Genomic DNA, 12,348 nt, shown 5'->3' on the forward strand with positions numbered 1-12,348 from the left:
GAATCTACCAGCCCTCAGACCTTTCCTTTCTAACACTTCTTGAAGACTTCAATAGAGTTACAGGCTAGGTAGTTTAGCCACCCTGTGTAGAGACAGAGGAAGAAAGTATGAAAGTCTCTACTTTCAGGCTGTAGGAGATAAATTCTGGGTTTTCTCAGCATCCTGATACCCCAGGATTTGGCCCCAAAGAAACCAAGAGTCTTAGAGATTCTTGAGGTCTCCTGAGCCAGGAGGGAAAATGTGGCATTGAGATGAGCTAACATAAGCCTTCCATAGTGCTGTAATCCCCTGGGAACTTTCTACCCAGGCCTCCAGGAACAGACTTGAGTCATGAGACCATTTTTTAATGTCAGTAAAAAAGAGCAACACTTTGGAAGTGATTGACTAGAAGGGGGCTTATTAAAAAATGTAAAGTACAAAAATGTTAACCAGAAATAGAACATGTTAAAGGTGTTTCTGTTCTTTTATGTGCTGAAACCTAGGAATGAAACAAAACACAGCTCCTTTTAGCTGTGAACCTGAATTATGACATGTATGTCTTGGATGCTGGGGAGAGCATCCATTCGGTACTTGCTGGCTCCTTGAGGTTCATAAATCCATGGTGGGGCTTCTTTGTCCATTGAGTCATCCATCACTCTGGTGGTGGCCTCAGGAGACACAAGGCTTGTTGTCACTTGGGTTCTGGGGCCCCACTGGGATCCTCTGTCTCTTTTAAAGTTTTGTCCCCTCATGTAACTCCAACGTCACGTGCATGCCTCTTCCTGGAGCTCCCACAATGCTCTGCTCATCAGCATCTCACAGGTCTGTGGATGTGAAGTCTGGGAGCTGCTTGCTTTCTTCATTTGACTTGCTGGCCAGCTTTGTGGGAGGGCACACAAACACAACAGCAAGATGGAATCCTTTTATACATCATCTTGGAGCACCCCAGACCCCAGAAACATGACATATGCCTAAATACAAGTGATATGTCCTTGAATTTGGTCAGAAAACAGGTTTGGGGAAGTTTCATAGAACCCTTGCTGGCTGTGTGAACTCTGAACATCACTTAGCTGACTCTGTGAGCCTTGCACAAACCCTTCTGAAACAGGGGAGGATCAAACAGGATAATGATGGTGAGGTGCTTAGCATGGTGCCTGACTCACTCAAGCAGGCTCTCAGGCAACCTGTGATTTTTTTATAGTATCTCAGCTCTGAATCATAGTGCCTGGAGGATCGGAAGTACATTCATCCCTTCTTGATCCCAGACAAGGACTGACAGGGTAACAACAGGAGATGGGACTTCAAGAGTCAGTAATTCAAAACCAAGTTTTAATTTGAAGACTTTTGTAATGTAAGTAGAATAAGAAAATGTTCCCTCCCCTCAAAAAAGTACTTTTGGCTTCTGAAGAGAGATAGCTGGCTGCTGGGGCTCAAAGAGGAGCTCCAACAGAGAGTTTAAGCCAGGGCTAGTTACCTACTGGTGGTCCCAGGAACCCTGCTGTTCCAGAACTTAGGTCAGTCCTGCTCAAGGGAGCTACTTGGAGCCCCAAGAAGCACTGCATGGTGGGCATTGCTGTAGCCTTAGGATCCCTGGTCATACTACCCCCTCAAGGAGTAGCCAAAAGCACATATGCACAGGCAAAGAGCATACACTGTATAGACCCTCCCATTTTTTCCTTCAGTTCTCTCCCTGTGTTCCCCTACTCAGCATTCCCCTCTCTTTCTAGCCAGTGGCATTCTCACCATAGTCTTGAAGAACTGATTGACTTTCTTCTTTTTCAGGGTCTTCTTGTCACCTTCTGGGAGATGGAAGAAGGTCTGACTCAGTCGGGGAGATGTGCTGGCTTCATCCAACCCAGGCACGCCTGCCACTGAGAGAGTGAGGGCTGCAAAGACAGTAGGAACCCTAGATATGAGTGAGTGGGTGCAGGAGAGGTAGGTCCCGAGGGACAGGATAAGTATCTTAGGCCATTCTTTGGGTGGTCCAGTCTCTAGACCCTTTGAAAAGCTTTGTCCAAAGGTGTCTAGATGGGAAGAGGGTTGAGACCCCTTGCCACTTAGACTGGTAACTTCAGGGACACATGACTGAGTTTGGACTTAGCCTCCCACTGACTAATTGGTCCGTACAGGACTTGACATTCAGTACATTGGTTTGAATGTGCAACAGTAGGGAGGGTGGCATTTTCTACATCATGGGTGGCTACCATGGTGTAAAGGGGATAATGAGTTAGGAGAGGGTCTGGCAGTGGGAGCTGATGCTTTACTGTCATGCACTGTTCAGCCCCAAGGGGGCAGCACCAGCTCTGCTTTGTTCTATTCTGCCCAGTCCTCAGCACAGAGTATGTGTGGAGCAGCAGATACTAGAGCTAGTTGCATAGATGCTGAGCCCAGCTGTACATGGACCTCCCTCTGCGAATGGGAAAGTGAGTGGGGGCTGTCCTGTACTACTGGACAGTAAGAGACAGGCACAGGTGTCATGTATACATTGAACAGCCCTTCAATGCTGTGGAAGGGTGGTAAATCTAGAAGTAGTTTTCCAGGTTAGCAGAGGTGCCATGGATTTTAGAGATATGCCAAAGGCACACTCCTGGGCCTGGAGGAGATGCTGCCTGCAAACCGAAGGACTCTTGCTTAGGGAGTGGTTCCAGAAGGACAGCAGACTTCCCCTTCTGGTAGAACTTGGTCACGTGGCTTCCTCAATGGGGGATATTGAGAGAGTGAAGAAGGCAGAGGCTTCCTGGCCCTGGATACTCAGCCTGCCTTGCTCTGTAGAAATCGTTCTCATTCATCTCCTTGACAGCTTGGCAACCCACACTACCTCTTCCCAGGGTTAACAGTGGCAAATACATACCTGGGATAGTGGGCATGGACTGGCTGGCAAAACTCATCTGAGAGAGGATAGACACCCTCGTGGGGACGGCCGCATGCTCTGAGAGATTGGTGTCACTCATGAACTCATGCTTTCTGGAAAGCTGGAAAGGTATACCACACACCTCAGATCACAAGGGCTTAGCATAGGCAAATCTAAGTTTTCAAAGGTCAGGAGAAAGTGCTTGGAGTGGTTTCTACAGACCTGGCAGCAAAGGCAGTTCATTTGTTCTGTTTTTATATCATTCTGTATCAGTCTGCCTTTTACGGTTATGTATTTTATAATGCCAGGAATGTTGGGAAAGGGCTGTTCAGTTAGACGATCCGGGAATGGTGTTCTGTAGGATCCTGGAGCATAGAAGACTTACCCATCCTCCTTCCTTCAGAGGCCCACTAGGAAGTTTATGTTTTTTGTTTCTTCACCAGAAGGCATCAACTGGCCCCACCCTTTCATTCAGAGCTACCCTTGATCCCAGCATGCCATAATGACTAATGCTCACTCCTTTACAGTTCCTCAGAATATTTTCAATAAACCTTCCAGGGGAAGTTAACACTGAACTCAGGGCTGTCCAACACCAAATCTCTTTATTAGTAATTATTGCTGGATTTTTTATTGAGATAAAGTTCTTACTCTGTAGATGAGGCTGCCCTCAGCCACCCAAACATTGATCATATATTATTCTATATATGATCTAATGTATATGCTATTAATTTATAAGACCCAAAATGCTCAGAATCTGCTCGCCATACCCCACAAAGCCTAGCACTCAGAAGCCCAGTGGGGTCAGGGCCCAGGCGGCTGCTTTCCTTGGCAGGCTCTGGAGTCTGATGGCTTCGGTTCAAGTCCTGCCTGTGGAGCATGAGTATTTGCTCTACCTCCTCTAAGACCCACTGCAATGAGGGAGCCAGGCTGCAGACCACCCTCTCAGGAGCCCCGGGCTGCCTGCACAGTGTCCTGTGAAGAGCTGAGGAGAAACTGGCACCTCTGCTTACCCGCTTCAGTTCTGACTCCGTTGCTGTCTTCTCATCTGCAAACACCACACTGCTTCTCTTGGTCCTTTTCTTGGACCTCCGTAGCTTGACCTCCGGCAGAGTGCTCCCTGGAGAGATGGGTTCCTCCTCCACCTTGGGAGTCTTGGGTGCTGCTGACTCTAGATCAAAGCTGAAGGGCAGGGAGAGTGCAAACTGTGGTTACAGCTTCAGTGAACAGCCTGGTAGGGGCACAGGGGGCCTAAGAGGACCTTCATGCTGACTGAGCTGCTACTGTAGGGCTGATCAGTTGCCTTGATAGCAAACAGAGGAAGCCACTCATCCACCAACATCCAAAATGAAGATTAGAATGCTTGATGGTGGTAAGCTATTAAAAGCAAGAGGGATGACAAGGAAATGAAACTGGTTAAAATGTCGATCTGAGTTTAAATCCAGGCACTACTGCTTTTTTGCTGAATGACTTAGAGCCACAACTTGCTCAGCAAGTGGGGGGATGTACAACAACCTGAACAGTGGTCCTGATGCCTGAACATTGGTCACATGGTGTCTAGCATGCAGACCGTAAAGTTGGGTAGGAGAAGAGCCACAGGGTCTCAGGACTAAAGGGGAATGAGGCAGGAGATGTGGGAGGGGACATGCTATTATGGGAAGGATGGGACCCCTGTTAGAGGAAAGAACATTTTCAATGCAGGCTGGGTGAGGAATGCTGGCTGCCAACAGACATCACTGGGCAAAGAGCCCAGTGGCAGCAGTGGGGGTTTGTGTGGCTGCAGTGAGTTCTGGGTTCTTGGGAAAGCCACCAGCCTCTCTCAGCTGCCCAGGATGCTTTAAACATTGCTACCAGGTAGAGAAAGGCTTTGAAGTGAAAGGAGAGGAGACCTGGGCCAGGAGCTCCAGGAAGGGGCTGACCTCTCTGGGGCTGCCTTGCTGGGAGTGCTGCAGTCAGAATTCATGGAGGCCAGAGAGATGATGGACATCTGGCGGTAGGAACGCAGCATGGACCTGGGGCGGCCCACTCTCCTTTCGTCGAAGTCAGGCTGTTGGTATGAGAAGAGGTGGTGAGCAGCCAATGAAGCAGAGTTTTGCAATCTGAGCCCTCCTCTCACTCTGGGCAGGGTAGAACTGTGGGCTGAGGGCATCAGTGCAAAGCTTCCAGTCAGCAGGGCCACGGGGTTGCAGGATAAACACTAGCAGCCTCCATCCCAGGGGAACAATTGCTAGTCCAAGTTTCCCCACGTGAGACAGCATCTGTATTATTCAGTGGCCTTGTAGACCATCTTTCTTTATGCTAATGAGATGGTTTCAGATGGAGCCTGCCCATGCCAGAGAGACCAACAACCCTGTCATTACAGGGCTGAGACTTTGAGCCATATATTATCAACTCGCCTTCCAGGAAGGAGACAGGGGACAGGGATGGATCTCCAGCCCATGAACAATGATTCACTCAATCTTGGCTGCATAGTGAAAGCCCTGGAAAAACACTCCACACTTAAGCTCTAGTGAGCTCCCTGCTAGGTAATCACATACCAATGTGCCAGAGGGTGATGTGTCCTGGCAACATGAAAGTGTCATGTTTGGGACTCTTTCATACCCCACCCTGTGTTTGCTCTTTACGTAGCTTCTCTTAATTCATATCATAATCTGAAAGCATGTGTATAGACACCCCTAAGTGAATGAGATCCCAATAAGCCTGTTGTTAAGTTGAAAGTATAACATGAAAATGCATTAAATCTACCTGAACTGCCAAACATCCTCACTAGGAACACCATACAGTGTAGCACATTGGTGCTCACACCAGTCAGCCTCTTAACCCTGTTTGCAAGTTGTGTGTAGGTCTGCTAGGTGTAGGTGCCCTAGCACTCTTCAAAAAGTGCTTGGTCACACAGCTCAAGATTTGGAGTACAATTTCTACAGACTGCATAGTGCTTTAAAACCATCACAAAGCAGAAAAACTGTTGAGTCCCTGGGGTCAGGAGTTCTAGTGAATTACGAGGTCTACAGGGAGGATAAGAGCCCCCAAATTTGTAATCATTGTGTGCAGAAGTGATGGTCCTCACTCTTGGGGTCTGGAGTTTGTGGCTTGTACCTAAAGTGAGATGAAGCACTGTTCTCACACTGGGAAGTCTAGCCTAAATCCAAGTGTTTAACATCAGAATTGCATTTCAGGAAGAGTGTGTGGAAAAGGTCAACTTGTTTCTGCATGGAGGAAAAGAGAACTATATACAGCTCTAGGCTCCTCCCTGTATGTCTATAGATCAAGAGGGTTGGGACAGACCATTTTCAAGGTACTATGTAGCTCTGACATTTGATGATTCTACTTTAGATGAAAGGCAAGATGTCTCTGAGAGTACTGGCCAGTGTCTTTGGAGAAAGCACAGTTGGGTAGACACCCTGGCTTTAACTTAACTTGCCATACAGCCTTTGGCAAATTATTTGATGCTCCTGAATCTAAAAAAATATATAAGGACTTAAAAATATTTCTACCTGCCTGTATCAGGCAGTTAATATACATCACTGTATTTATAGAAGGACAGCACATGCTAGGTGCTTTATTAATGTAACTTTTATATTTATACGGTTCCTAGGGTAGTTTCATAGATCTGATATATAACTGGTTTCTCGTTAGGAGTGACTTTTGAGGGACCAGGAATATTGGAAGGTTCCCCCATGTCAGTCCCTTCTAGCTTTTTATTCCCCCAGTCCTCCCCGTTCCCAGTCACAGGGACCACTCATACCATCTCTCGGACACCGTACTCCTTTTCCACCTTCATTTTCAGGTTCTTGAAACACTCCTCCATCCGGTCATGGAAGGGCCGCAGGCTGTCCAACACCCTTTTCTCGTGAATCTTAATCCCAGCTCCAAGGAAGGGGATCTGAAGAGAGATGGTAAGTGATGGGCTTGTGCAATAGCTCTAGAGCTCAAGTTGGCGGGCTAGTTAGAGAGTTTAAGATGCTCAGAGACCAACACGGTCCCTGGGACAGCTGCAGCCTTAGAACTTGTCATGCAACGGGACCATGACCCAGCTACTCTTTCTCCTTGGAATTGTAGTTGTCTCAGGCAATAGAAGCCACATGAATGGAACAATCTGAGCCTTGACAAATCTACAAAGGGTCAGACAGTTCAGAGAACAGAAAGGAGGAATCCACAGGGCTTGAACTTACAGCCTTGCTTAAGAAGCACTTGGCAGTACAAAAGTGAAATCGTGGTAAGAATGCCTGGCACCAGGGAAGAGCAGAGAAGGGGAGAGGGGCTACAGTCCATCTCATACCATGGGGCACAACTGTACTTTTCACAGCCACTGTACAAAGCTATGAATGTGCTGGTATCAGAAAGCTGTCTTAGTACTAGTGTTTCTAGAAGCTTTGCCGATCTTGGGAAGATGAGGGAGGAGGGAAGGATAGGTAGGAGAGATGCAGCCTGTCTTATCCATGAAGGAGATCAGTGCACTGACCCTAGAGACCCAGGAGTGGAGGAACAGAGCCACAGAGCTTCCTGCTAGAAGGAAAATGTGAGAAAATTAACTGCATGACCCTCGGGTAAAATAACCAAGACCATCAAGATGGAGGGTGGAATTATTCTTGAAGAACAATAAATGCCTCCACCAGGGTGGAGTCAAGGCATTTCTGTCTGCTTCTCTTGGCTGCCTTGAGAGAAGAGGAGGTGAAGGGAGAAATGCATGCTGCCGTGAGATGCACAGTCAGCTATACTTGTGCTCCAGCATATGTGCAGGAGGAAGGTGGCTGGAGGCTGGAAATGACCTCCAAGAGCAGTGGACGGAGTCAGTGATTAGTAGAGGCCATCCTGCTTCTAGAGAGCAGGAGGCACTCAAGGTCAGAGGCAAGGATTGCACAGGAAAGCTGAGGGAGGCACTGAGATTCTGCACTGAATTAGTCCCTTCCCAGGTGCCCATTGCTTCACCTTGCAGCTATGCATAATGTGTTCCCATTTTCACAAGAAGCAGGGACTTGTCCTCTAAAACAATCAGATCATGAAACCTGGGACTCAGGCGTACCAGACCCAAGGGCAGGAGGAGGAGGAGCAGCCACAACCAGACTAGAAATAAGTAGACAAAAAGAAAGTATGCCTACGGGTAGTGAGATGACTACTGCACAGTTCCCAACTGCCCAGTGATGCAGCTATGAGCATCTTCCCATGAAACAGTTTGAAGAGTCTACTTCTAGAGAATGTAAATGGTCCCATACAGGTGTGTAGGTTCAACCGTGTGGGTCACTCAGTTACCAAGCAGTGATGCCACCTTGCTGACAGAGCCTTCTCCCACACATGTTGATTTCCAATTAGCTTCACTCTGAATTAGAAGGAATCTACAGGGGTCACTAGACCCTGAGGGAAATTCATCCACAGCAGATAGGACCAAAAGTAACAGGCAGGATAGAGAACAAGTAGGAACAAAAGGAATAGATGAATGAACATGGAAGACAGACTATAGAGAGCTTAAGACCAAAGGGGTCTTCCATAAAGACAATATAGTAAAATTTAAAATGGAAATAATTTAAACCTTACTGTGACATTTTGACAGAACAGAAAATTAGCATCAATCTCAATGTTAAGAGGGAGGAGGAAGAGAAGAGGATGCTGAGAGAGACAGTGCTCTCCAATGAACAGGCCAACTACAGCAAAAGACTCCAGCAAAGAAATGTGGGCATTAAACTGCACATCATCTAAACTTGATATTCACAGAACATTCCAGTGAGAATTTTGGAAAATACATTTTCCCATCTGTTCATGCCATTTCATCACAATAGTCTTTTTGCTAAATCCCCTGGGTCTTGGTATATTGTATTTCTGTTTTCATTCATTCATTTCATGGGATTTTTATAATTTTCTTTCTCACATCCTCAATGATACATTGTTCATTTAAACATATTATTTGGTCTCCATCTATGTATATAATTTTGAATTTTATCTTGCTGTAGATTTTGAGTTTCATTCCACTGTGATCAGAAAGTATAACAATATGGTTGCTTTTTTTTTTTTACAAGTTCAACTTTGTGTGAGTGAGTGTAAGTAAGAATGGAGAGTGATTCAGACCTGGCAGACAGGGAAGCTGGTTTGGACACATTGGGAAACTGTTTCTCATACCCAGGAAGGTTGAACTTCAATAAACCATCATTCACTATTACATGTAACTTGAGAGAGTAGTGAGTATACACATCTACTGACAGGAGGCTGGGTCAATAAATGGATACGTTGTTTGTTTGCTATATATCTACACACGGGGCAAAAAAGTCAAACCTCTGATACATGCCACAGCCTGGTGGATTTTAAGGATACTCTGTTCTGCAAAAGAAGTTAAATATATATTAGTATGTACTATATATTCTATTTATATGATGTTGGTGAATTAACCTTTGCTGATGGGAGAAAATGTAGCTTTAGTATATGCCGCATCATTTCTGTGTTGAGAGCAACCATTTCCAGGTCTAAACACACCAATAAAAGATACAGCCAAAAGCCTCATGTTGAAACTAATCTAATTCAATGCCAGCAGAAAAATTAATGCATTTGGTATCATTACATGATTTACCTATATAGACCCCTGACAGCATGAATAAATGATAGCGAGGTGCAATACAATGAACAAGTTTTACAAGCCTGCCTGACATATGGTGGTTCCAATTATATGTAGGTCAGCAGGAATCCAGGGCAAACTATGATGCCTAGGAATATGTGCTTGGAGAGTGGAACTCTATTTTTTTTAAAAAGCTAGGAAATGATGTCTATAAAAGCAGGAAAGTGGTCAGTCTAGGAGAGGGGTAGTGATGACTACAAGGCTGCAGAAGATGGACTCAGGGGTACCAGAATAAGCCTATTGCATCTAACTGAGGGGCCATGTTGTGGATGCTTGGTGATAAACCACAGAATCATGTTTTTTATATGTACTTTCCAACAAGTAATGTTTCACAGCAAAAAGCTCTAAGAGGATAATATATTGTAGGTACTGTCCCATCTAACAAAATCTTTTTTTTTTAACAAAGAACAAAGCATCTAGAAAGATTCCAATCTTGAAATCTACACATTCTGACACAAGCCATACATTGGAAACTCCAGTTTTCTCTGGTTTGATAAAACTATGGTTAAAGCTATGGCCATTTCCTTTTAATATCTAAGGTTCTCAAGTCCTGAGAAAAAATCCCCAAAGTGTGTGTAGTTTTGCAAACAATGTCCTCCCTAGAGTTAAACACTAATGGACTGGCTCGAGTTTGCCCATTACTATTCCTGTCACCTAGCACTGCACAAGGGACACAATGGGCACCCAGTAAACAAGGGCTTTAAGAGTGGATGGAAGAGAAACAGGCAAGCTGATTTGCTGAGTGTAATGATGGGAGCAGCACTGTGCCTGCACAGCAGGACTGCACTATTTGAATGCACGTCATAGTTAGAAAACCTGGGCAGGGCAGGAGGGACATAGCATAGTGCACTCTCCTTTGGGATTAAAGGGGCTCTGTAACCTGTGGCCTTGGGAGCCATGGGCATGCTCTGGGGAAGGTGGACACTAGGGGGCGCTACATGAATGCCACTCATAATCTTAGAGGCAGCCGCCTCTAATGCATGTTGCTTTCATCTATTTGGAGCCCTTCTAAATAGCTCTAAGGCTGGGGTGGAATGTTCTTAGAAAGTGTAGCCTGCATTCCCTGCCCTGCAAGACTAAGATCCATCTAGATTCAGCCTGGAGAACTGTAACCAGATGAGGAGAGGTGCCTGGCAGAGTCCTGGCAATGGCACAATCTAAGACATCAACCACAAACCCATATGTGTAACCTAGTGGTCCTCCCTGGATGCCCCAGAAGTATCCAGGAAAAGGACCCACTCAGCTAGCCTTCCTGCTTGTCAGATCAGGGTGGCAAGGGACATGCCATTATTTGAATATTAAAGGATACAGATGGTCCCAGGAAGATGGAAAAACCTGAGGGATATTAGGCTTTCATGGGTGGTACAGAGTGGGAAGGGGAGAGAAAATTCCAGACACACCTAATGCATTCAGGGAAAGTATGTCTGCAGTGCTCGCTCAGCGTTTCATTTTTAAAGTCCCACTTTGCATAAATTGGCAGAGGCAGAGAAGGACCTGAATTAAGAATACTTATTTTAAGAGTCTGCACCCAGTGCTTCTCAGTCCCTGATTTCCCTGGAGTAACCAAACTCCCTATCAGGGAGAGCGAGTACTTCTCTTAGCATGGTGACTGGCAAGGAGCGGGGAAGAGTGGGTGGGCAGCATGCAGACTGCTACTCCTGCCCCAGGCTCCTGCTCCCTCCTCACCAGCGCACAGCACACCTCCTATGTCCATCGCAGCACCATCTGCACAGAGCCCAGACTGGGCGGGCAGTTGTCTGAGGAAGCTGTCATGGGGCTAGAGCAGGAAGGGTCTGGCTCTTTTTTCTTTGGGAAAAAGGAGAGAGAAATAAAAGAGAATGGGAAAGCAAAGAAAAAGCAGAGAGAGGAGGAAGATGTGAGGGTGTAGGAGGCAAAGAGAGGCAAATGACAGAGAGGGGAGAAGCAGAGAGCTTCAAAGAGAGGCAGACAGATGCCTAGGGAGAGGTGGGGAGGAAGAGTGGGCAAGGAGAAGAATGCAACAAGACAAGGGGTATGGAGGTAGACAAATAACAAGCCCTCAGGCAGAAATCTGGCCGAGCCAGGCAGATGTGGACCCTTTGACCGTGAGCCAGCCCAACAAAGACCTCAATTATCTGCAGAACCTGATATCCATCTGTGCACTATCTGCTACAAACTGGGTCAGCCTCGAAAGGAAGGTGGTTGGCGGGGGAGGGGCAAGCCTTCTATTGTCTGATTGGCACAAGCTGGGGTTGGTGGTGGATGTGTGTGTGTGTGTGTGTGTGTGTGTGTGTGTGTGTGTGTGTGTGTGTGTGTGGCCGGGGGCGGGGGGGGGGTGGCTTTCATTTGAGTTCCACTGTGAAAAACTACCTCCTGAATTTTACTACCAAAGAAAGCAATCTCAACCACCTCCCACACAGCATTCACTGCTATCTGGTACCATGCAACACCCAAGGTAAGGTGGCCAAAGCTGTGTCCTGATGAGGCTGCTCAGGTGTAATCCAGTATCACAAGAGGGGCCAGAGGTGAGGAGCAGCAGAGGGTCACATAGAGTCAGGCCAGGCCAAGGAGCCATGGGGCAGAGAGCTGGGGCAATGAGAGGGCCTGAATGGTTGCTCCCATGACCAGCTGGACCTTACCTGCCATGCGATCAGGTCCTTGAGGTGGCTCAGCTTGTCCTGATCCTCCGGGTGCTCCCTGCTGTACTCTTCAGTGAAGAAAGCCTGTGGGGAACAGGGTGGGGACTTAAGATTGGAATCCTGTTCCTCAGGTGGGACACATGATCCATCTCTCTGATGTTGAGACAAAAGGAAGTAAGAGAAGTTTCAAAGACCTGGGCTTTGGGGTGGACCTACTGTGGTTGACATTGCTTTCTTTTACTTTACTGGAGGCTCACTCAGATCAGCACTCACAGGAAGCATGCTGCAAACCCCAGGGAAGT

At 46.7% G+C, this 12,348-nt stretch overlaps 1 protein-coding gene across 1 annotated transcript in view; it reads right to left on the reverse strand.

Annotated features, from left to right (window-relative positions):
• Window positions 1-795: 795 nt before the first annotated feature.
• Window positions 796-12,348, reverse strand: part of Dock2 (dedicator of cytokinesis 2) — a 377,575-nt gene continuing 366,022 nt past the window's right edge. The window contains exons 46-52 of the mRNA XM_035448098.1: window positions 12,047-12,130; window positions 6,573-6,710; window positions 4,747-4,874; window positions 3,841-4,009; window positions 2,831-2,951; window positions 1,723-1,865; window positions 796-858 (exon numbers count right to left, since the gene is read on the reverse strand). Coding sequence (XP_035303989.1) covers window positions 796-858; window positions 1,723-1,865; window positions 2,831-2,951; window positions 3,841-4,009; window positions 4,747-4,874; window positions 6,573-6,710; window positions 12,047-12,130 — 846 coding nt within the window. The remainder of the gene's footprint in view (window positions 859-1,722; window positions 1,866-2,830; window positions 2,952-3,840; window positions 4,010-4,746; window positions 4,875-6,572; window positions 6,711-12,046; window positions 12,131-12,348) is intronic.

This window comes from Cricetulus griseus, chromosome 7, assembly GCF_003668045.3.
Source record: "Cricetulus griseus strain 17A/GY chromosome 7, alternate assembly CriGri-PICRH-1.0, whole genome shotgun sequence".
Taxonomy (NCBI): Eukaryota; Metazoa; Chordata; class Mammalia; order Rodentia; family Cricetidae; genus Cricetulus; species Cricetulus griseus.